General features: G+C 37.3%; 1 protein-coding gene across 10 annotated transcripts in view; it reads left to right on the forward strand.

Moving 5' to 3' along the window:
• The window catches only part of LTBP1 (latent transforming growth factor beta binding protein 1), a 223123-nt gene that overhangs the window by 137777 nt on the left and 59798 nt on the right, over nt 1–25548 (forward strand). For 4 of the 10 annotated variants that reach the window (XM_068939410.1, XM_068939415.1, XM_068939417.1 and 1 more), the window contains exons 10-18: nt 3614–3736; nt 8091–8258; nt 11554–11787; nt 13791–13813; nt 15040–15139; nt 15724–15819; nt 21538–21663; nt 22834–22959; nt 23703–23825. In XM_068939410.1, the coding sequence (XP_068795511.1) occupies nt 3614–3736; nt 8091–8258; nt 11554–11787; nt 13791–13813; nt 15040–15139; nt 15724–15819; nt 21538–21663; nt 22834–22959; nt 23703–23825 (1119 nt within the window). Of the gene's footprint in view, nt 1–3613; nt 3737–8090; nt 8259–11553; nt 11788–13790; nt 13814–15039; nt 15140–15720; nt 15820–21537; nt 21664–22833; nt 22960–23702; nt 23826–25548 lie in introns of all 10 variants that reach the window. The other 6 variants (XM_068939409.1, XM_068939414.1, XM_068939418.1 and 3 more) reach the window with 3 other exon arrangements.

The following is a 25548-nucleotide window of genomic DNA, read 5'->3' on the forward strand; positions in this document are numbered from 1 at the left end:
CTAGAGATATGCAAATATGCAAGATGATATATAGTAGTTATACAAAGTTGAAGGACATGGTTCAGTTGACTAGTACAGTTAATACTTTATTAATAAATCAATTCAAATTTAAGTTACAAAACAGGTTTCATAAACTTTTTTTTCTCCTCTTACGCATTTCTATCCTTGCAGAAGTCTACTTTTTATTTTTTACACACCTATAGCTTTCAGTATTTAAATAATAAAGCTTATCCATGTATAAATGCTTTTGAATTTCAAATGAGACTTGATGCAAACAATGGATAAAATCATGATCTAATAAATGAAAATGAAAATGTATCCTTTTAATCCTTTTAAACACTGGAAGTATGAATGTATATATGTTAATCTGTGTAATTTCTTAGCTTGCATAAATATATGTACAAAGATAGAATTTATCCTCCTAGGATAAACTAGGAAGAAAAAGTACCAAGTTTAGTGTAATGATGACATATAGGCAAATATCAATGTATTTTAGTGGTTAACAACCAAGGAGACTAGCTCTTTCCTTAGGAAAATAAGAAATACTGACTAAGTATTTCTTAGTCTGCTGACTTAGAAATACTAAGTCAGATTAATATTAATTAAAGTAAGTTGTCTTGCTCATTGATTTAAAAATCAAATGCTCTTTTCATTAGGCAAAGCATTTTTGTGAATTCTGCATGTATACCTTCAGGAAAAAGCACCACAACAAAGCAGTATGCTATATAGGTCCCCTGAGAGGGAGCGTCCATTTTTTTCCCTGTAGTAAAAGGTTAATTTTCCCATAGTAAAAATGTATATTTAGTCTTTGTACAGTGAAAAAGTCATTTAAAAAAGTCTACCTATTACAGTGTTAACAGTGAACAAATATTTTCACTACCCATGCCTTGTCAACGTTCATAAATATTATTAAATAACAGAAAGGGAAAGCCAGATTAGAATGAAAGGCAAGGGCCCATATTTAAAAATATGTATCTTAATTTTTAATATTTAATATCATCTTTCTTTCTTTCATCTCACTTCTCTCCTGGGTTCTTCCTGTTCCCCCCAAAAATAACATGTACTTTTTGCTACAAAAATTACAGGTGTAAATTTTTTGTGTAATTTATATACTTGCGTAAGTATTTGTGTAACTGTGTCCAGTATTTTCATCTTGAAGTCAGCCCTGTATTCAGAATAAGGCATACCGTGCGTTCCTCTAGCTCGTTTCCTAGCAGAGAGTCAATGCTCCATCAAAGCAAAGAGAATTGTTCCATTGCTTAGTATTTGAGGATGGATCTAACCCCAGATGGAGAATAGGTGGAAAAGCCAGTGCTGGTGTTTCAGTGTTTGCTTTATATTCACTTCTAGATATTTCATAATCACGTCTTTTTTCTATGTTCCTCTTGTGCCAGGTGGTTTTGAAAGAGGAGAGTTAGCCGTATATTTGTTTCTCTTGACAACTTTACCATAGCTTCAATGTGTTTCTATTTAGGGATGTTTCAATTTCTTTAATTCGCTAGCTGTTACTTTTGTTAAGTTCATTCCTCTCAGTAGTTAGAAAGAAAATATGGTATTGAAACAATGATGGTATTTCCTTTTGGAATCAGTTGTCACTATATAGATTCCTTCAGTTATATTCTGAATTTTCAGGGCAAAAAAGAAAGAACATAGTTAGACTAAGCAACGGGAGAAGCTGTCTGAAATTTTTCATCAAATGCACCGGGATAGGTCCAGCTTACTAAATCTTCTGAATTTAGTAGTATTACTGAAATACTTAAATAAGATACTGCTGGACTTATATGGGCCATCTTTCTGCTCAAGGATTGAGTGGGTCAAAAGGTAGACTGCTGCAGGAAAAGACCGTGAGGGTATTTCAGCAGCTTTTTGTGTTCTTTTCTTATACCATTCTCTATGTCAATAGCCCACTCCCTTTGAGGTGAGAAAGTCATATAGTCTGGGAATTTCACTGAAAAATTCCTTTGAGGCAGAGCTGATCTTTGGTAATCCATGTGGTTTCCATCATATTTCATCCAAAGTTATAGGATATAAATTATCACTCTTAGTCACATGTGGCTAAGTACCTAGAGGTGAAGTTGATCCAGGCAGTGTCAAGATATTAGATTAGGTATAGGAAAAGACGAGCTGGGGGATAGGATGAATGTGGAATGTTTGAAAAAATCGCAGCCGATAACGGCAACCGCCAGAGTCTACCATCCTGTGAGTTTAAATCACAGGTGTACACCCCTATACAGTGGGAGAAGTAACCAAACTCGTGGAGAAAAATGAAGAAGAAGGTAGTAATGCAAAAGATTATTTTTCCTAAAGCAAACTCCAGCACAACATTTGTTACGTTTTGCATGCTCGACTTCTTACTCTCACTGATTTTATTGAGTCAGGCAGCCACACACAACGAAGTCGAATGAAACCGTGAAGGGTTTTTAAACATTGAGAGAACAGCAATATATATTTTAGATAAAATGACTGCCAATACCTGATTTCCAAGGAGCTGGTTGGAATATCTGACCTGCAGAAGCTTGAAACTTGTTGACCCAGCAATGTGGGCTTTTTTCCCTGCCTTAGAGATGGGGGGGGGGGGAAAAGCCTTATATAGAAGTCACGTGCATAAACCTTTTTTGAGTAGATCTATTACAATGTGCAGTCCCTAGTTTTCTAAAACAGGAGACAAAACAATTTATGACAAAGAGATAAATTATACTTTTTTTTCTGAAGGTATTCTTTATCAGTGCGAACTTACATTGTTACTGTCTCCTGGAATAAAATACTAGTTTGACTGACTTAGTTACAGATGGTATCCAGATGATTGTCAGACAGATCCTATTCCAGGAATAAGTGAATTATAACACCAGGTGTGATAAAGGCATGAGGCCCAATATTTGGGGCATGGAGGAAAAATGCATTCATTGAGACCCTGAAAGGGACAATGATGCTGGTAGCTTAGTAACTGCAAACTTTTTCAAACAGCTCTTGGCAGTTGTTAATTATTACAAGCTTGTGTTCCCACAGATGCAGTCCTTCCTCCCGCCACATCTCCTGTGTTCTGTGCTCTCTGAAGCATATTCTTGTTATTAAGCTGGTATGGTCTTTACACTAGAGATGGTCTTTTTATGTTGTACTCTTTCCAGCCCAATGGACCTTCAGGCTCTACTGCAATACAAATACTAATAAAAATCGTATTAAACTTGTCAAGCCGTGTTCCATCCTATATAAATTATAGCACATCTCTTGTGAATGCTCATATGTGCCGGCTTAAAACTTTGTGTCCGTGAATGTTCTTGCAAGTTATGTTTGACTGTGCAAGCAATCATCTAGTAAGGAAAGGAAGGGGTGATAACCCAGTAGAAGCGCATATATATATATAAGTGTGTGTGTGTGTGTATATATATATAATGATTCAGAGTACTCAAGAATGAAGTATAAATATAATTTTTTCTGTTATGTTCTCAGCAATGTTTTAAAATGTAACAACAAATATTTTCAGTGTGGAAAAAGTTAGTATTAACTGGTGACAGTTTTCTTACTCGTGTTAAAAAAAATTAGATAACTTCTGAAGAAAGATCAATATTAATGCTCATTTCAGTATCTAATATGATTTTTTTCAATTTTTCCACAGATATCAATGAATGTCAGTTGCAGGGAGTATGCCCTAATGGTGAGTGTTTGAATACCATGGGCAGCTACAGATGTACCTGCAAAATGGGATTTGTGCCAGATCCTACTCTCTCAAGATGTATACGTAAGTAACGGTGCTGATTAAAGTACCAAAATAGATACTTATATGCACTTGAAACATTTATTTGACTGGACCCAATTATCCCAAGGTATCCCTGTCCTTGCTGTCCTTGCCTCTTCATCTCAGCTCAGTTAGTCGGTCTGAGTACCCATGCCTCGTGCTTCTTTTCTGTCTCTTTGTCCAGGAAACTTTAGTTTCCCCCAAAGGCCTTCCAGGCTCCTTGCCATCTTTTCATGGTTTTCCTGTCACAAAACCTTCCAGGCTGCATCCAACCTCTTCATCCGCTCTGAATCTTTATCGCCTGAGTAGAGTTCTCCTTCCCACAACACATTTTTATCTCTGCTAGCACCCCAGCCCGAATCATCTTTGTGTGTCCTCCCTCTTCCACCCCTGCAGCTTCAACCTGGATAGTTTTGACTGCAGTTTGTAGGAAGCTGCGGGTGACCTTCCTCACACAAAGAGCTTTTTCCTTCCCCACGGCCACTTTTAGAATCCCTGTCCCAAAGCATTAGAGCAGTGGAACTTTTGGGGATGGGAGAGAGCTACAAAAAAAATGAATGTTGGTAAAGCAATTCATTTTTCCTAGTCCAAGCATTAGGAAAGACTGAACAGTTTAGCCTTAGATTTATAAGATAAAGTAAGATCAGCTTGAAGCAGACAGAGGGATTGGAAAAAGCAATCCTCTTTTTTTTTTTTTTTTTTTTAAGTTCAGTGAACTTTAAGTGAGAGAAAGAAATTCTTACAGTGTTAAGTGTCAAGGAAATTTAATGATAGGTATTGCTCATAGTACTATTCACTGATAATAAAAATTAAATTTCTTTAAATACAAATCTTGTGGTATAACCAAAAGAATGTGAGCTATATCAGAGAGCACTTTATCATTTTTGTCTTCCTTATTCTTTTCTTATTTCCAAAGGAAGAGATACCTTACTTTATGTCTCAGTCACCTGACATTTTTCTCACAATGAGACTTTAGGTGGGAGAGAAAATAAACAAGTAAACTTGAACTATTTTCAAGAGAAATATTTCTAATTTCTTTATAGCACGGGATACACTGCTTTGTTTCTGTAGCAAGAGAAAATGAGATGCTGAGAAATGAGAAATGAAATGCTTCCATCGCCTTGGCAGAGTAACAGTTTTTAATCGGTGTTTCCCAACGTAAAATCAGACATGGACAACACAAACTCTTAATTTATTTTTCTCTGAAATTGTAATGTTGTAAACAATCAAGCCAATAACCAGACACAGCATGTTTCTCACTTGAAGAGTCTCGCTGAAGAGGAATTGATCAGTTATATCTGTGTCATATCTGAATGAACTTTACCTGAAAAATACTGCTGTATTTTGGGTAAATTTGTTTTGCTATGATAGAGTTGTGATGAAATTAAAAAAAAAAAAAGTAGTAGTATAGAAGTACCTAATCTGTATTTTAGTTACCTAGCTGAAGTGCCTGTAGCAATCTGTGAGTGTCAGAAGAAAACTTCGGACAGACGAATGTATTTTGCTTCTCAGATGAGATGAATTGGTCCATACTGAATGAGCTCCATGTTGCTGTGACTAAAGTGCTATGTATGCACAAGCTAGCTAGTTAAATTAGCTCAAGTATCTCTACACTGTGCTGCTAGCAGGTCTGTAAATCTGGCGTATGCATACTTTTAGAATTAATTATTTTCTTTATTTGTGTAAATGGTTTTTGAGAGAATATACACAGGATTTCAGGTGAAAGTGTCTCTCTGTTTAAATAGGAGAATTTTCACATATTTGAGAAGTCAGATTTTAAGGCATTCCATTATTCTGAATTTTTTTTCACCTAAGACATAGGGCTGCTGCTGGAAGGCTTCCAGCTCCATTACAGCGCAGCCATGATATAATGCTCATAATATTAATGAAACCTTGTTTCTGGAGAGCAGTTCACAGATTAATGGGTAATAGAGCCAGAAACAGCTATCCAGATTATCCCGGCTAATTCCCTACATGTTTTAGATTGTGTTTTATGTCACTTCTTACTTCTAAGTGCCAGTGCTTTGAGTTGGGAGCGGTGCCCAGTGGAATGGTGCACAGACCTCTCAGTTAGCATCGTCTGGAGCCTAAAGACTAAGTACGCTCCATGAGACTGAACTGGAAGTCAGCGCAGACAACGTTTAGGGCAGAAAAACAAGACAGATGAACAATGAAAAGTATCATGTTTTAACGCGTCTATAAGTCATGGGTCATTTAGGGGAAAAAAAAAAAAAAAAAGTAATGGACCAGAAAGCAACACCCTTTGTGATTAAGCAGCTGTGCAGATTAGACATGTCTTGGAAAACGTATAGGAGAGTTTTAACTGCAAACCCATTTCCAAAGCAGTCTCCGTTCTGATTTCACCCAGATCAACTCCTCAGTGGCCTTTGTTGCCTCTCTCCCCCACTTTCTTTGGGTAATCCACAGATGGCAGGTACTTCTGAGAATCTGTTTAAAAGCAGAGTTGCACTTAAGATTATGTAAGGTGCATGAAAACCCTTTATTATACATGGAAGCATTATGGTTCTAGTAAGACAGCACTGGAATTTCGGTGCTTGCACATGGGCTAAAGCCAGCTGCTGTGAAATCAGGGAGACTGAACATTACCTCCTTTTTGCATCCAGTTCCAAGTATGCCTATCAGTGGTATGATGCATAAGGCTTTACTGCCACTTAAGTCTGTTTCAAATGCTACTTTTCTTTCTAAACGTGTGTAGCTGAGCAGTACCTAAAACCTAAAAACATCTCCGTACGTTGTGTTCTCTTGCATTTGGCTAAGGGGAAACGTAATCAAACTTGGAACAAATATTTTAAAAACTGTATTTATTTGGCTGCACAACTGAAAAATTAAAGACTATAAGTAACTGGAATGATAGAAAGAAGAAGAAAACCTCCTTCAGGGCAAGCAGGGCACTGGAAAAGAAGCAATGTATAGTCACCCTGAAAATTAACAGATTTCTATGCTTGGGTCTTGTTTTTCCTACTGCATTTATTAAACATTCAACCAAGGATGATCCTCCTCACGTTTTCGTTCTTATTAAGAAGGATTAAAAATTAAGAAAGAATTTGGAAATAGAAGAAGTTGTGAATAGCATGAATGCAAATAATTTCCTCTGTTAATCAGCCTTTACGTGGTTTGAGATCAACTAGAAGACAAAAGAAAGAAAAAAGACAAAAAGACAAAAAGAAAGCATAGAGAGCAACTGAATTTCTCCCTTTAAAGTCTTTTGGCAAGAATATTGACAAATGGAAAGACCTTATTTCCTAAGCTCCTTATCTGAGGTATCTCTAGATTTATAAAATATAGTATAGCCTAAATAAATCATCACTCACTCACTGAGTTTTTCATCATTTTAAAGAATTTTTTATCACTTCTAAGTTAAACACCAGAAAAAAGGAGCTGGCAGTAAAGTTTAATTTTTGCTTTTACACATCTTGTTGAAAATCAAATACCACTTGTCTTTTTGAGTTAAATGAACATTCATCCCAGGACTGTTTACTGTATATGAATATGGATGCATAAATGAGAAAGCTGGATAGATCTTTGCTTCACATAGCCTCTGCTAGTCATAGCTTATGGCCTTTGTCTCTTCCATACTAAAACAATCTGTTAAGATATTGTTTATGCTTTTGTATGCTTTTGGATCAAGGAAGTTTAAATTCCTGTACAAGTCTTTCAAGTTGGGAAATGAGAAGGAAGAACACAGTGATTGGAGGCTTGTAGCCTATGGTATGGCACATTGTTTAGTGAGTGTATCAGTAGTCCAGTTAAAGTAGCAGAATCCAGAATGGTTCTAAAATAATTCCATTTAGGCAGTAATTTTACATGCAAGATGTCTTTCATTTGTCATATTAGCATGTGTTAGAAATCAATGAGACTTAGCAAAATATAAATATATAATTGTCTCCTACAAATAAGTGCTGATGATACTTAATCCTTTTGCAATCTTATTTATATAGTTTATTTACAGCTGAATGTTACAGTGACTGTAGAGCTTGTCACCATTGTAAATTGCTGGTTACTGACCTTAGGCTTCAGCAATTTTGCTTGTGTACAGATGCAGGAGGCGATTTTAATTCTCTGTTTTGGCAAGATGGCAACTGCTAGTTTGGAAGTTAGCTTTTGTTCTTCAAAAATGTATTTTACCTTTGGTCTAGGATGAGTTGGAATTTGGGAGTGTTTAATGCCAAATAATAATTTTTTTTACATATTGTGATTGTGGCTTCACGTAGGCATTTGAAATAAAAATTCCACAAATGGCAATATTAATCCATTTAATCAGTGTTAGAAATCTGGTGGTGTTTCTGTTTTGGTTTTCATGTGAACAATACCCTCCTCTCTTCCATTTTCATTGCAGCTGATAGTCCTATGGTCACTGAAGAGAAAGGGCCCTGCTACCGGTTTGTTAGTGCAGGAAAGCAATGCATGCATCCTCTTTCTGTTCAGCTCAGCAAGCAGCTCTGCTGTTGCAGTGTTGGCAAAGCCTGGGGCCCACACTGTGAGAAGTGTCCCCTTCCAGGAACAGGTAAGAATTGCCGATTAAAAATGTAAGCTCTCACCCACCCTATGTTCATTATGCCTGATTTAAAAAAAGAATCCAATTCTTAAATAGTAAAGGAAAAATGTCCATCATAAATTATGACAGTTCTCCAAGTGATGACAGAAAATGAAATATATATTCTTTTTGTTCATAAACATTCACAATTAAAATAAAGGAATTTTCTTTGGTATGTAGTGGCAGAATCCCAGTTTGACAAATATTTGCATCTCAGAATATAGTTTTAAACGTGGACTCTCCATCACATAAAGTTATAGGCTATTGAATCCTGAATATGGATCCAGGCAAATTAAACCAAAGTCTAATTAATACTTTTCAGTTGTTTAAGCCACAGGTGAAAGGATGGCAGCATTTGAGAATTAGTTCACGGCATTATGTGTGCTGTAGTTTCGATTACAGCTAATGGATATAGATGGGAGTATTTCTGTTTTCCCACCTTCCTTCATATCTTTGCCATTCCTTTTGAGGAAAGTGCTGAGTACGGTACTGATGTCTTAACAGTAACTGGAGGTTAAACATTTCATGCTGCCTTTCGCTTAAACAATTGCTTACTTGATAAATAAAGCCCGTTTGTACTATCAATGTTCGCTTGGAGTCCTGCTAGTTTATAAATATAAAAGGACTCCATAAATATCATCTTGATTGATCATCACCCTTATTTAGGCTCACAGAGTAAGATACTGCTTATTATAGATTAAGATATTGCTCACTGCTTTGTAATGCCTTCTGTTCTCTGATATTGCTCAAAACTTAAATGATTGAATTTGGAGTCTGTAGTCAAAATCAATTAAGCATTATTTTACATTCAAAAGTATAGTCAAATTAATGAATATAATCTTTTTTTAAAAGCACCATTGCTCAAGTTACCATTATTGAAAGAAACTGTAATATATACGATGTCCAACCTGTTCAGTATATTAGTACAAGTATTGTAATGGTAGTCCACTCTCCTCACTGAAGTTGCTGCTGCAGATGTCACTTTTAAAATATGATAGAGATCATATATTTCTCTGGAGTTTTTTCTTGAGAATTCTGATTTTCGAAAGTAACTAGGTGTTTTGGGAATCCACTGCTAAAATCTGAGACGTGATGACTTTAGAGAGTACTGGAATTTTTTTACTTATTTCCATTGGGCATACAAAAATGGAAGCAACCAAATTTTTTGAGCATTTGAATCGATTTTTAAAGCCATTATTTTCTGTGTGATCACTGGGTTACCAGTTTACTGATTTTGGTTGTATAAGTCCAGTTGGTTTTCAGATGAATAATATTCCGGTGGCTTTTTAATGAAGCAAAAATATTGTCATCAGATGACTAGCAATTTCAATGCAGCTGCTTTATATGTATGAGAATATTGCATAAGTTCTCAAGGCTTTATGCTCAAAACTCTGTGTAATCTGGAGCAGACAAATAACTTTTTTTTTTTTTTTGCAAAGTTGACTGCTCTCTAGTTGTCAAAATATATCATTGAATATTACGTGGAATCTGTTATTTTAGTAACTGTTCTTAATGAAAAGGCAGAATCTGTGAGTAGAAAATTCTGATGAGCTAGGTGAGAAACAGTTTTCTTTCACGATGACTTTCATGATTTAAAAACATGCTCCTTTCTATAACAGACTAAATTCATAACGATCTTTTAGAGTTTTCCGTGAAAAATGTGTAAAAGTGGCATAACCCAGGATGGAGTAATGTATTTGCCATAACATCCCAAGTTCATTTCAGAGTTATTGAGTTAAAAAGCCATCATCTCACTCTCTGATGGCTTTTTAATTATTTGTATGAAGTGGAGCAGCTCCAAAGAGGGACTGGGAGGCCCCCTCTGCATATCCAGATGTTGAGAGCACTTAGCTCTGAGTTGTGGTAGAATAAGGTACAGGTTTCTATCCTGCATTTGAGAGAACATGGTTTAAACCAAGATTTCCTACATTCCAGGTATGCATCGGAAGGGGCAGGGTTCTTATTTCCTCTGTCTTCCATCTTTGACCAGAAATTCTACCCTTGATTGGGTGTTTTTGTGGCAAGTTTTGATTTGGGCATTTCCCAACAAAAAGTATTTTGTTGTTCTGAATCCACTGAATTTAATCAGTTTGACCATTCACCATTTGCATTACTAAGACTGCATCTGAACACACTTCTAAAAGTATGCGGTTTGTAGTTCAAAATCTACAGTTGTGGAATTTAATCAGTTAATCTCTGGAGTGTCTATAGCTAGTATTTTGTGTTCTTATTTTAGATGCTAATTCTTTTTACAACTCTGATGTGTTTTCAAAGCAGAATTTGTGGACTTACTGATGCCCTACTCCACACAGCTCTTAGGAAGCTGTAAGGAATCATATCAGTCACATGGGAGACTAGATCTTTGGTGCTTCATCCCAAACCTAACGTCAGCATGGCTCCACCTAGAGCCACGAGGGCAATGAAGCACTGTCCTTTAAGACTTTGGAAGGCCACTGTCCCTGACAAGTGCATAGCTGTTATCTTTGACAAGGAGGAAGGCTGACTGCATTTCTTTTTCATCCTAGTCTTCCACTAGGACTGCAGAACCTGATGCTCATGCAGAGTAGCTGTAGAGATCAGAGCGGATGCTGCTGCCTGACTTTCATTACTTTTTTCTGTCGTAGTCTTATAAATGAGATTATTTCCCCTCTCTTCCAGTGGTGATTTGGCTTTTTATGATCCCCATCTTGTTTTTATCCAGCCCACTGAGGTCAGTGGAAAGACTTATTCAATTCAGTGGAATTTGAATCAGAGCTGGTATGAGATCTCTCATGTAGTGAAATGGGATCCTGTGAATGAATGTTGTTGCTAATTGATGTTCTTCTGCTCCCCTAGTCCAGGGATAGTGAGCTTTTTTCTTTGGTTTCTGCAAAAAGCGAATGGTAGAAATAGTAATTTTCATTCCTTATGCTAGGTGATGATGACAATTTACCTTTTTAAATTGCTACTCAGAAAAGATACACTATTTGAAGAGGATTAAGAAAAAATGATCTTGATATGATAATAGATTAAACATAACTGAAGGAAGATGTTAAATTGGAGTGGAAAATTGACTGGAATAAAGTGAGCCAGAATATGCTTTTGTGAGAGTGTTCAGTCATATTAGCATGCAATGCATCGTTTGCTTTAAGTATTTTTTTTTTTTATAAAAATGTATATACAATAGCAGATTACATTTATTGCTGGTATTCATTATATTTTCCACTGTGTCAACATATTGCACTTTTAGACTCCTAAAAGGAATATTTTCCCGTCCCAAATCTAGCTGCTTTTAAGGAAATCTGCCCTGGTGGAATGGGTTATACGGTTTCTGGCCCTCACAGAAACAAGCTATATCATCACCCTGCAGTTAGAGTACAGCCACCTGTCATTGGCAAGACCCCGATTACTCAACCTGTTGCTAAAGGTACTTCTCCTCCACCTCTCCCAGCAAAGGAAGAGCCAGTGGAGGCACTGACCTTCTCACAGAAAAGTGAGCCTGAGGTCGCTGTGCAAGAAGGTGAGAGTGGCAAAATTTAGTCTTTCTGTTCTTATGTGCGTGTGTCTTTACTGATGTGTGTTTTTGTGCAGTAAATGTGTAAAATGCAGGACGGAGGAGTTGCTTCCTGCAGCAGCATGTTCCAAATCACAGTGTGTGTTGTGTTAAATGACTTACTTCTAAAGTTTTATGTATAGCTCCTACTGAGCTGAAAAGCTCAGAGAGACCATAGAGAGAGACCACTTTGATCTGATTAGTTTTTATGTCAAGAAATAGTAAATATTTATTTTTAAGACTTCTTCAAAGGTATTAATCATCTCCACGCTATACCAAAGGACTCAACTTGGGCATTGATTTACTAGTGTTTGGGGGTTGCAGGAGTTAAGGGGTTTTCATCGTCTGTCTTCCACACACGTCTCTAGATCAGCACCCCCTGATGTGGGGATGCTTCCTCATCCCGTGGTCTTGTCTCACTCCTGCAGTCGTGCGCTCCCCCAGCCTGGCCACGTTCTATCAGCTCCTTGCTGCCAGGCTTTCTAATGATTAGTTGATTTCTCCAAGATAGTTTTCTCAGACTTTGTATGGTTTTCTGCAAGCTCCCCTAAGAACGTTCAACAGCTGAAAATGTCCTGTGCTTAATAAAAATGCAGAAGCAAAGACATGGAGAAAGCAGCACTATCATAAATACATTGCCAACAAGCTTGGGATGAACTGACTGTAGGCAAGCAAAAATATGTTGCTAAAGAACCTTCTGATGATATTGACGGCATAGTGTGTTATTCCCAAATAGCAGTTATGCAACCGCATGTCAGGCCATTATTAGAAAGATTTCCAGTCAATTGACCTGCAAAATTCTGTGACGTGGGTTCATTTCCTGTTATAAGCAATCCTCCAGTTTTGCTTCCAAAACAAAAATGAAGCTAGACTGAATCTGGGAAGAAAATACTTGAAAGTCTGTGCTGAATTGTAAAATCTTGCAACAACCCTGGCAGGCATTATATCAGCTTTTCTAGGTTACAAAGCAGAAAAAAATGGTATATCATTTACTAAAATATTAATCCAGTAATTAGAAAGATTGCCAAATTCTGGTAAATCTTTAAACGTAGAGAATCTGAAGAAAACGGAAGTATTAGTTTCAAAAATGACCTTCTAAAAAATATGCTTACTCTAAGTTAGTAATAGCACATAGGCATGTTTGTATTTTATATTTCATTTTTGGATATGTTTGCATTTCAAATTGCTGAGTTTTTATCAAAAGATCTTCTAGGTCTGCTAATCAGCCTCCTTGCTAATGCTGAAGAAACTAGAGCCAGAAGAGTGATTTTTTTTTTAATTTCCTGTGGAAAATCTTGATTTGGAAAAGAAAATTTTTCCTAATTTTTTTTAACATGAGTATATAGATTTTCATTAGTAAAAGATAAATTTTAAAAATGCAAACAGTAATGGAAAATAAAAACTTACAAGAAATTTCTACCAATTACTCTCTCACTTTTCTTCCTAGAGAAAAGACATTTTGTGGGGAAAAAAATCACTTTTGGTTTCTTTAAAAAGGCAGTTTTCAAAAGTTGATTCTTTAAAATGAATTATTGCACTCAGATTTGTTGATGGTTAGCTTTATCCCATTACAATATTAATTTATCTTTTAAATAATTATAGAGGTTCATATTGCATGGAAAGGATTTTAAAAGTTTAAATCGGCCTGTTAAGTGAGTTAATAACCAGTGAGTTTCTCAAATGTCCTGACAATTTCTAAGGAAACAATTTAGAAACCCAGGAAGAAGCTGAAAACTAAAGACACAGTTATGAGGATTGGTTGGAGCATAGAATCTTATTCTGATTTCAGCTTAATTTTTACATTTGCTCCAGAACATTACTTCAAGGTTATGGTGTTTTAGGATGAGACTATAGCGTGAAGTTTTCCTCTGATGGAAAAACTACTTTTAAATGTGACCATCGTTTTAAACAGAATGTGTAAGTAGACGTTATGTGAAGACTGATTCATTTTTTTTTCTTTCTGTTTTTAGTGGCAACTGCAGCCCCTGATCAGGTAAAACATCAAAGCATGTTATCCCTTGCGTATGCTGATACTTCAGAGAAATGAGAAATGTGCTCCTGGAACTATGTAGTAATCGCATTTTGAGTTTCTTGTCTTTCAGACTTAAAGGGCCAGTTCTTATACGTGTACTTAACTTTCTGATTAATTTTTCCAAAGATGTTTACCAGCAGGAAGAAATAGTTGCTGAGGACATGATCTCTGATTCTCTGAGTCAACGTGATATACCTAGGCATTAGAATGCTGACCACATGCACAAGATGTGATACGGAGACTGTGAAAAGGATTTAGGTTTCACAAGGAGCAAGCAACTCACTGTGAACTGACAGTGCAAATCCTGAGGCAAAAAGATCTTGTCGTTATTATATATAAAAACAGGTAGATAGTGAGGTAAAGCAAGGAGATGACTTTAACCTCTCTTTAGGGCATTTGTAGAGAGTCTAGTACTGTATGCGCAGTTCTGGAGCCGGTATTTTAGGTAGGATATTGAAAATTGCGGACAGTATGAAAGAGTGCCACCGATGCTGACAGATAGAGAAAATGAATTGCAGAGAAACGGTATGAGATTTTGAGGCGTATTAGTGCCACTTGCATAGCAGTTTCATATTATAATATGCCTAAATTGGATGAATAGGCTTTTTAGGATTGCTGTGTATTCAGAAGAGCAGAGCAGGTGCTTGTCTGCCTTAAGTTCCCCCTTCTGGAGGTTCTAGGTTATCTCCACTGAAGATCATGGAATTGGTTAGGAATAACTGCAGCTGTGCTTTATTTCATTTTTCTAAAGACTTACAAGCATCTAAGTCTTTCATGGAAAATAAGATGTTTGATGAAAGAGCTAAGAGAGAACATTTCACAGTGGTCGAAGACTTGCAGACATAACTGTGTACTGTTTGTGTGGTGCTGACCAGCAATAGAATACTGTTTCTAAGCAATTAAAGAGTAGAAGATAGGAGAACTGAGGAGTGGTAAAGCTAAAAATAAAGGTAGAAGCTACATGATATGTCCCCTTAAAATAAAATCGATGTTAAATTGTATATCATTGTGTAAAAATGGTATCCTATGCCCTTTCATGCTTAAATCGGGTGATAATTAATGATCTCATATAAAAAACAGGCATGGGATAACATTAGCAGTTTCTCACACCAGGCGTTTGTGGGTTGTTACAATAGATGAATTAACAGATTTATTCTCAGAATGTGAATTTTTCGTCCTTTTTTTAGGAATTAGTTTCATTTGATCAAGAAAAGCAAATCCTAGAGCCCGGTCAGCCTCAGCTTTCTCCTGGGATTTCAACAATTAACCTGCATCCACAATTTCCAGGTAGCTTGTTCTGACTTTTCTTTTAGTAAGAGATAGTGCTTACAATCTTTCAAAGAATTGGAAAATAGCAGTTGTAACAGAGATTAATGAAAAATTGATGACAGCTTTACAAGCAGTTTTTCCATAAGCAGAATACAGAAAGGGAGGGGAAAAAAAAAAAAGAAACATGGAAGCAGAAGTGGGAGGAATCAGGAGGTTGGTATTGGCTGGGAGACATGTTAGGAGGCAAAGGCAGATATTAAAGGCAAAGGTGATCTGGAGTGCGTGCATGAGAATTTTAATGTCAGCAGAGCTGAGGCTTTGTACCTCTTTCAAGATGAAGCTTTATTTAGGTGCTTTCTTGTACGTTTATGTCTAACTTCAACTGAAAAAGTTTGACCATTACGCTTGCTTGCTTTAGCACCTCAGTTCTTTTCACAAGAGGTGGAACAAGAGAAAACCCAATTACACTGTTTTTTCTACTTCAAATCTACGCACAGTAAACTAATGAAAAGCTCCATAGCATCTGGCTAGTTCAGTATCGGGTGTGAATGCTGTGAGGGTTTTTTGGATGTGATTGATTTCCATTCCATGTCACACAGCAGTGATTGAGAAAACATCTCCTCCTCTGCCTGTTGAAGTTGCTCCTGAAGTCTCTACTTCGAGTGCAAGTCAAGTAATTGCACCTACTCAAGTTACAGGTATTGTACTTCCTTTTTAGAATTAAAATAAATTTACTTATGACTGTGAGTTCCTGACCTTATAACTTGTTCCACTCTCCTTTAGCATTAGAATAGCAAATAGAGAGAATTTAGCTGTAGAACAGAAAGGAATACTCTGTAGAGAGATACAAAGAAAGAGTACAGAACAGCACAGAAATGAGTGTGCTATCAGCAGATCCAGGGCTGGACCTTCCCAGCGTACAGCTGCCACTTCTACGCCCACAAAGAAACATTAGATGCAAAAATCAATAATTCCTCAGATTACCTGATTTGCAGCTGAAGTCCAGGAGTAACTGTTCATATTTGCACTCACTTGAATTACAAAAATGCAGGCACAGCTCTACTAATGATCTAAAGGGATGCAAATGTACGTAGCTATGTTCAAAGGTCTAGTACAAAGGGGTTTTACTTTATAGCTGGAGTTCCTAGGCACTACCACAATTCAGAAAATGGTAGTAAATTGAGGTAGAACAGCCAATGAAGAGAATGGGACCAAACAGAATAGGTACAGTTCACTGTGGTGGATGCACTGTCTGTGCTCCACGCTGAGGGTGGTAATTCAGACTAGCCACCCTGTTGGAGGGCAAAGGTGCAGACAGTGACAAGACAGGAGGGTACCCTGATGCAGGCTGTGCAAAATTACAAGAGTAGTCAACAGCAACCAGCTGGAAGAAACACTGGCTGAGGAGTAACAAAGTTCACTCTAATGTTGTCTGGGGTGGCAGAAACTGAAAATGTGAGAGTCAGAGAGCGGAAAGGGGTGGAGGGAGCCTACACGTTGTATTTTTTTTTTTTTTTCCTTGTTCAAGACTACCAAGAGGCTTCTGAGGAGAATCTGATGAACATTAGATGACAATGAAGGTGCGAGTCATCTGAAGTCGCTGATAAGCAATATCACGTTATCCTGTGGGCTACTAAATCAGGGGTTGTGGGCTAAATAAAACTCAAATTCAAAATCAAGACAGAGACAGCAAGAGAGAGAACTTCTGCCAGATGCAAAACGTAATGGTGGATGATGAATTTCTACCCACAGTCTGTCTGCCTTCTAGGTAACAATGATGAAAGTCCTTTCTGGCTGTGACAGCAGAATTATAGGTGGACTGAATATTTGTGGTGTTATCCCTGTGTTGTCCCCTGACCCAGTAAGGAGTTGTTAGAAACAATCACAGTTTTAGATATCTGAAGTAGAAACTGTTCTGAGTAAAATGAATGACAAATGCCCTCTTTCCTTGAAAATAAAGGAGATTGTTTCCAATGTAACTGCACTAGAACTGAGATAGAAACAAGCAGGCTGTGGGATGTAAATGCTATGTTTTCTTTCAGCCCGTTTCTGCTCCCGTTATTTTGTCCGCAGTGTTCTCTCTGTATTCATTTCTTCTATACATGCAGGCTTTATGAGAGCTTTCCTCTGAAATTTTCTGTCTTACCGGTGCAGCTAAAGCTGTCCTCCAGAGGTTCATTGCATTTTAGCATTTGAACAATGAGACAGGACATAGGAAAAAAACATAAATTTTTAAGCAATCAACTTAGAAGAAGATCTGTAGAAATTCCTGAAATTTTACATCTGACATTCGTGGGAGCTGATTTCTTCACGGATCACTTACAGCTTATACCAATGCGGAATTTCTCTCATCCATTTCTTATGCTAGAGAGTACCAGCAATTTGTAGGTGAGATTCTAAGTTATTCAAAGAATCATATCATATACTTTCATACTTCAGTAATCTCCACATATTTTAAGCTTCTTCTCCAAGTTCCTTCTGGTGTTGCTCAGTTCGGTGCTTTATGACCAGCTTTAATCTAGAAGTAGCATGTGCGCAGCGAGTTCTGTACTGCCGTATTCTTGGCCTACCATTTCTTTTTCAGTCTGTGTACAATTTTCTCAGCCGCTATCCCAGTTCTTGTGCTATACATTAAAGACTGTTCCATGTTTGTATATCAGTACCTTTCACAGTATCTTTCCCTTATATTGGAGCACATGTGGAAAAACTGATCAGATAAATTGCAGTACTGGTCTCTGCGTATTCCAAACCTGTGAACTTTCTTTCATACTTCGGCATTCATGCCCAATTTTAGCTCTTGCGTAGGTTTTTTCTTTGATAAGTTTGAGCTTCATAATTGGGTGAGAACTTGCTGATCTAGTTCAACATGCCTCACAGTCTCTGCATTCCTCTTTTATCTTTGTGCCTCTACACATTCAGTGTTGTCTGGATACTAGAGTCATTGCATATTCCTCCCCTTGTAATGTGTTTGCATTGTAAAAAACTGATTTCAGTTGCTTGAAATTGTCAGTTGGCCCTATCCCACTGAGGATTGTGGGGAATTCTGTAATTTTTCTTCTTGCAGTGTCTGGTACACTCTGCTATACAACCACAAGGATTGGGTGTTCCCAGCTAGCATGACACCAGTGTATGTGTTTACTTGCATGCGTGTTTCATTATCTAGACTTGCTTGTGAAGTGAAGTACTCCTGTGTTTGAATATATCCCAAAAAAGCAAGCAGTTTCTGCCAAATGGTGTACTGAAAGTACAAGTCTTGGAGCTTTTTTATTTGTCTATGGGATTCTGCTAGATCCCTGTGATGCATCTAATTTGCTGAAGAAATGGGCTGCTGCCATGTTAGTATTTCATACCTTGTGGACGAGAGGAAACGTTCCTTCTGAATTTTCTGCCTCAGCTCTTTGAGGTGAGTTCAAAGTTTGAGAGTTCACCTTTTATCTCTGCAATTATCAAAGAGTGAACCTAGCACATAGCTCTTCCGGACTGTGCCTGGTGCTGTTGTAGTTTCAAGCACTAAAGCCATTTTTAAGGCTTCTGAATAGGTAACAGGCTTTGTCTTCATCCCTAATTCTGTCTCCTAAGAAATTAAAAACTCGTGCTTACAGTGAGCACTTCATACATAGCAAGATCATCAGGTTTGGGATGAGTTAGAGTTGCTTTCCTGACTCTTACTGGCCCATATTCCTTCAGATGAGGTTGAGCCCATGGCTGTTGACACACTTTTCTCGGTGCCTGCCGCAAGTCTGTGTTTTAGAGTTTCAGTGCCATGCTGAGTTTTATTTTTTGCATCAGGACTTAAGCCTTATATTGTCTTTGAACTACGTTTCAATTCCTGTTAGTACTCTTTTGTGCTCCGTTTCCTCTCGTGTATATATTTTGATGAGCTTCTTTTTTGATTTTGTGGCTTCTTTATTGTCGTAAAAGAATTCTTAAGCTTAAGTCATAGGTTGGAATTTCAGGTTGCCTTTTTGCTTGGCATATGGGTGTATAATGCGTATTTGGAAAATGCAATATTTGTATTTTAGGAAGGAAGGAATAAGGTAAGACAAAAGGATGATTCATCAAATAGGTTGCATGGTAACTTTTGATCTGTCATTTTATTGTTCTTCTCCAAAACCAAAATACTTAGTGGGCTATCTTAATAGCTCATGCGTACAAATCCAATGTCCTTAACAAGAAACTAGTTCATTCGTAGGTAAAAACGTGTCTTAAGAAATGTTGACAATCAATCCTTTCCAGAAGGGTTTCGAAGGTGTTCTGTTCTTCATCCTTTTCACCCTTAATATAGACCATGTTGTATATGTAGTAGCTGTTAGCTATGCTTTGAAAGGCCTCCTTTTGGATAGTCAATACCATGAATACTACACTAGGAAAGGTTGTGAAAAACAATTTTAACTAAGAACTTAGTAAGGCAGAATGTTTTTAGGTTTAAAAATGGGATAGGGGATTGATAAGATAAAGATTTTAGGGGTTTTTCCTCTTTATGTAGCTCATACTCCCCACCAAAAAAAAAAAAAAAAAACAGCTGTGTGTTTTCTTAAAGGACTTTTCTCTGTTAGCATGACAAGTCTTCAATTTTAGGATTCTGAGCCACATGTCCAGACTTCAGACAGTTTATCCAAGTATTCATTTAAAAGTATACATTATCACAGTCTCTGACAGCTGTAGGCTTTGTGGACGATAGACTGTTCAGTCTGTTCTACAAAAAGCAGATGAGGAGTTACTCATCTACTGTTATTTTGAAATGTTGTTGTTTGGATTAGTGTGCTTCTTCCTGCTTGGCACATTAAATGTTGCCTTTTCCATATCCATGTGTCAAGTAGAGAAACTAACAGAAACACAACTAATGTTCCCTTCATAGCTGAAAGTTGTCAAAGTGATAGTTGGTGTGTCTCAAATGCATCACAATTTTGCTTTCTTTTGCTTAAAATTTTGCTATAATTTTGAAAACAAAAGGTCAGTGTAGTGTGTATTTATACATGAGACCATTGCAATATCAAATGTGGCTAATCTTTCAGAATTCACAGAAGTGTTGAAGTAAGTCGAATAAACAAGTAAATACTTCAATATATATTATTGTAGGTAGTAGAGATGTCTAGGCCTACCAAGAGGTTCCCTGATTTGCATTTACAGGATGAAATTACACATGCTTGAATAAAAGTTTAACTCCTAAAAGATGGCTTTCTTCCGTGCAGACTTGGCCAGTGTGTGGATTTTTGAGTTGCATGGGGTGTAAATCACCCTGCTCTTCGAGGTGTGATTCTGTCACCAATTAAATCCTCCTGAATCCACTGAAAGAGCAGAGAAAGTGTCCTGTCCTTCTGTAAGCATTCAGCTGCCTCCTCCAATTACTTATAATTACAGTTTGTCAGTTCCATTAGAAAGCTCTATTAATGGTAAATGTCCATCCAGAATATGGAAGTCAGCTGTGCCCTGGCTGTGCCCCTTCAGCCAGCCAGCTCCCTGCCTCAGTGCAGGGAAAGGAAGTTACGCCTCTCTGTACTCTACATCAGTTAGGAAAAAACTGCAGTTTTCCATGTTCTGCTGTTCTTCTGCTTTCTCAGGAAGAAAGAGTAGAATTAGAAATTGCTGTATTTTACAAAAGAAGTTAATTAGGTTGCTTATTATAGTTCTTAAATGAAACAGTCTGTTGTTCGGATACAGTTGCAAGGGTTGCTCAAACATTTAGGAGATAGCAAAGAACAAGTGAGGTAAAATTTGCAGGACAAAAACCGAAATAGGATCAAAACACTGAATACAGATAGAGTTTCCGAGTGCCTTAATTCTGTCGGAGTTAGTTAAATTTAAATTTAACCTATTTCTAAGTAGTCTGGATTACAAATTTTTCTTTTGGAATAATAACAGTTTCTTTTAAAAAAATACTGTTTCATACTGCTATATAACCTTAATTTAAATTGCAGCTAATCATTGCAGCAAGGTCTTCATTAATGTTTTGTGCAGTAACACATTTCATTTGAGAATTTCTGAAACTACTCCGAAGGTTTAGCACCCAATACTGCCCGAATCTGAATCTCCTTATTTTACAAAATAACGTCAAAACCATTAACAGATGCGTATTCTGTAAGAATAATCAGAAACCCTCCAGAGTTATTTTCTTAACCTTGCCTGAGAAGGTTAAATCATATAAATTTTTATTTTTATACTGTCTTCATTTTACTTCATTTTTTTGTGTACTCATTTATAGATCTTGGATAGTACAGAAGAATATGTCACTAGAGAAATACGAGATGTTTTTCTAGATCTTCCAGATAAGTTCCCCTTTCGAAACTCTGGACTTACCAACTTGATTTACAGTTGCTTTGAGGCCCGGTCTTTCCATTTGGATTACAGAGTATTGTGCACTTGCTGAACTATGTGGTAGAGTTTAATGTTAAGCATTTTTTTGTTTGTTTGCTTAGAAATCAACGAGTGTACAGTTAATCCTGATATCTGTGGAGCAGGACATTGCGTTAATTTGCCTGTAGGATACACTTGCATCTGCTACGAGGGATACAAACTTAACGATCAGCAGACAAAATGCTCTGGTATGAATGGACACTTTCAAAAACCTGAAATAATTATGCTTTGAAATGCTTGAGATGTATAGTCTGATCTTACCAACAGTCTTGTGCAATAGAGCCGTTGGCAGTTGCTTCCTCTAATGAGTGCTTCCCAGCTACACAGGAAAATAGTTTTCCTATGTCAGAATTTTAAAATTAGGTCTCTGGTAGCTTTTCAGCCACTCTGAACTGAACGTCAATTTAAATAAAGTTGCATGAAAGCCTTTCCCATTGTGAGATGAGACAAAAAAGTAGTTAGATCGTCTCTTCTGCGCTTTACATCAGGTTTCTGCAGTCCTCAGAAACAGACCTTCTGCGTGGAAAGAGAATAACCAAAGTAGTGCTTATTTTTCAAACAGGATGATGTGCCCCCTCTTAGCTACCTGCTCTACAGCGGAACTAAATCTGTCATTTTGTTAGGTCTTTACTTCCACCCTTCTGCTGAAAAAGAGAAAGTAAATCGTAAGCGTCCCCGAAGCACTGAGGAGATTTGGGAGGCAAGGTCTTCATCTCCTTCAAGGCGAATAAGTTCTGCTAGAATAGAAATCTCTGAAGAGCATGAGACAGAGTTGAGATTGGCTCTGCATGAGCCATTTCAGAACTGGAAGCAACTGTATCAGTACCTGTCCTTTATTCAGATTATGCCAATTCCTCTGAAACTTGGATCATGAAGAGTTTATTATATGATATTTTCAAATTATATACTATCAGTTTTTCATATTACCAAAAGTAGCTTCACAATGATACCTGTGCTATTACAGGGTGGAATTACAATATTAAAAGATAATCTACACTCATACAGACAGCCAAGTGGCAACTTAAAATCCTTCTATTTCATCCAAATTGTATCAATGTTCTGTGCTTGCAGCTTATGCTCAGTTTGCCCTCAGTGTGGTGATTTGAACAGTAATTGTCATATTCTTCAGGCCAAGGCAATATTCATATGTTCTAAGCCAATAAGAGTGTGGTTTTTTTTCCAGTTAAAGCTATTTGATGCATCTTTTCCCATAGGTCTCAGAGAGGAAAGCATATACCCTTTGAAACAGTTAAAATAGTTACAAGATCAGTCTTTTGAAAAACCTGAGATAGAGTGCACAAAAAGAATTACAACTAAATAAGTTATTCTACAGTCTTATATTTTTATTTCTTTTATAGATATTAATGAGTGTAATCAGATGCCCCATCTCTGTTCCCTTGGACGCTGTGAAAATACAGAAGGAAGTTTCTTGTGTATTTGCCAAGCTGGATTCATGGCCAGTGAAGATGGAACTGACTGCGTTGGTAATTACTGATCTTGTTTATAAAAAAAAAAAAAAAAAAAAAAGATGAATCAAGAAACTTATCCAAAAACCCACTGAAGTTCCCTTTTCGTTTTTTTTTTCTCAGTGTCATTGGTACTGGACTGATGTCTGAAAGTGTTTTAACTGTTTCTCACTAGGTATTGTGGAGAGAAAAGTATCCGAGTGGCTCCTTCTGCTTTACAAACTGTCAGTTGTTGAAAAACAAGAATTTATTCAATATCAGGTTTATTTAGGAAAACTACTAGTTAGCAAAAGCACCTTCTAAGATGGGCAATACAAATAGTGAATACTCTCTTTCAGTCATTAGCAGCCATGACAGACCACGGGTTTAAATGTAGCTGCAAGCAGCCATGGACTTCCTAGAGCAATAGAGATGGACTGAAAGGGCTGTGACCTTCCTAAAGTTAGCACTGCCTTGGGCATGACATACACTCAGTGAGATGCTCTGTGTTTGCAACCACGTGGCTGCTCACTAGTGAGCCCTTCCTCCTGCAGCCAGGTTGTTTCTAGATCTTGTTCTGTCTGATTTTACAAGCAGTGAGTCAAGATGGAACTGCTGCTCACTAGGAACGGCTGCAGGGCTGCAGCTTGCAAACACCTTGCAAATCCAAGTGTATTTTCTTTATTTGTTTATGTTTAATTAAGGTAGAGTTTAGGAGAGATGCAAGCATTTGGTAATTTCATGATTAAGTTTCTCTTATTTTCTCTTTTTTGTCTCCCCAGATTTTGATGAATGTTCAAGACCTCATACTTGTGGGGAAGGTTTCTGTATAAATACTGTTGGCTCGTACAGGTGTGAATATTGTGACAGTGGATACCTGATGAACAGAAGAGGTGAATGCGAAGGTAGGTTTGGACTCTTCACCAGTAGCAATACAGTAACATTTGCCAAGCCAAGCAACTGCAACACGAGGAGCCGTTTGTTCACACTGACTGTGTGCGTATTGACTGCTGATTCTGATCTCAGCAGAAAACTACTTCTTTATTTTTCCAATAAATCTATTAGTTGGAAAAATTAAAATAATTCATCCTCACAATAGATTTTGTTCATGTTTATTATTTATTTGTTATTTAATATTTTTCTACCTAACACACTCATTTAATTCACTTTAATCTCCATTTGCTATTTGTTTTCAGACAGAATGTCTTGGCACAGTACTATATGTGTTTGTGTTCTGAGTTCCCTCCTCCCCATCCCACTCTGTGCTTATTTCCATGGGTAATTTCTCTAGCTTAATCTTTCTGCCGGCTATCTCTCACAGCTACTTTGTTCATTGAATTTGCCTTCAGATCATGTAACTTTCTCCCGTACTGCAGCTGAAAATGTCATGATATTCAAAAGAGCGTTGCTTGTTTTATCTACAGTGCGTCCTGGATGATGGAGCAAAGTTACCATTTGTTCATATCGCAAAAACAGTGTCAAACATTACTGCTGCTTGGAATGATTAACATTGCTTGCTGCTCAAGGGAGCTTGAGCTGCAAAAGGAGAATTCTCACAACAGTTGTGAAATTGTGAACTGAAATTCACAGTCAGCTATTTCATTTTAAATATAGTTTTGTTCGTGCTCTAATCTAAGTTACTTACAACAGAATAAAATTGCTAGTATGTCAGATTGCAAATAAACAACCTAAAGTTGCTGTGGACACATTTGCTGTTCTGAGCCTTACTAGAAAATTCCTCTTTCTATTCGGACAATTTTTTTTTTTTTCCTATTTGCATATGAATGTTTCCCCTACTCTCCTCTTACAATTACTTCCTCCAAATCTTGTCTTTCAGTAGGGAATCCACGTGACTAAAATAGGCTAGAAATCAGAATATCACAGTGCATTAAATTTCTAATTAACCTATACTTTAAGTAGTGTGGTGATAGTCTTCTATCACTTAACTTAATAATATGTAATTCTCAAAACGAAAATCTCTTTCGAAAGCTATTTAAGGTTGCTTAAGGGGAAAAAAAAACCCTCCTACACTAATCCATCAAACCAAGGAAATGACACATTCAGGGAATCATTTCACCATGTCATTACACCTACACACTACAGTCACCGTTCTGACAGAGTCCAGATGCCACAAATAACTCCCTTCCTCCTCCCCCCGCTTCAGGAACAACAGCAAGAATTGGCCAAGCTGCGCGCAACACACACAGTTCACTCGCGCTTCCTTGCCCCACCTTAGTTCTGCCTTCAAGCCTTGCACGTGCAAGCTGAAGTCACGGACGCAGACCTGGAGATGTCAAGAGTACATACGTGCTCTTCTAGCTGAGTTCAGAGTTCACCATTTACAGAGAACACTGTTATAGCCACAGTTGACCATCACTGCGTACAATTAAAATTTCCTATAAAATCTTGTGATGTCTTTAAGCTTTGCAACGTTTTAGGCTTTATTTTGGCTGAAAATTTCTGTACTAACTACCGAATTTGAGTTGTGTGTTTTGAGGGCAGACACAGTCCAGGCAGTTCTGAGAACAGGTTCCAGGGGAAGTATATCTGCATTGCAGAGGCTGGAGGAGGGCCGTTGCTGTTCTAATGAGAAAGCACCCTCAGCTGGACACTCATGATCCTGTGAAA

Source organism: Struthio camelus, chromosome 3 (genome assembly GCF_040807025.1).
Source record: "Struthio camelus isolate bStrCam1 chromosome 3, bStrCam1.hap1, whole genome shotgun sequence".
Taxonomy (NCBI): domain Eukaryota; kingdom Metazoa; phylum Chordata; class Aves; order Struthioniformes; family Struthionidae; genus Struthio; species Struthio camelus.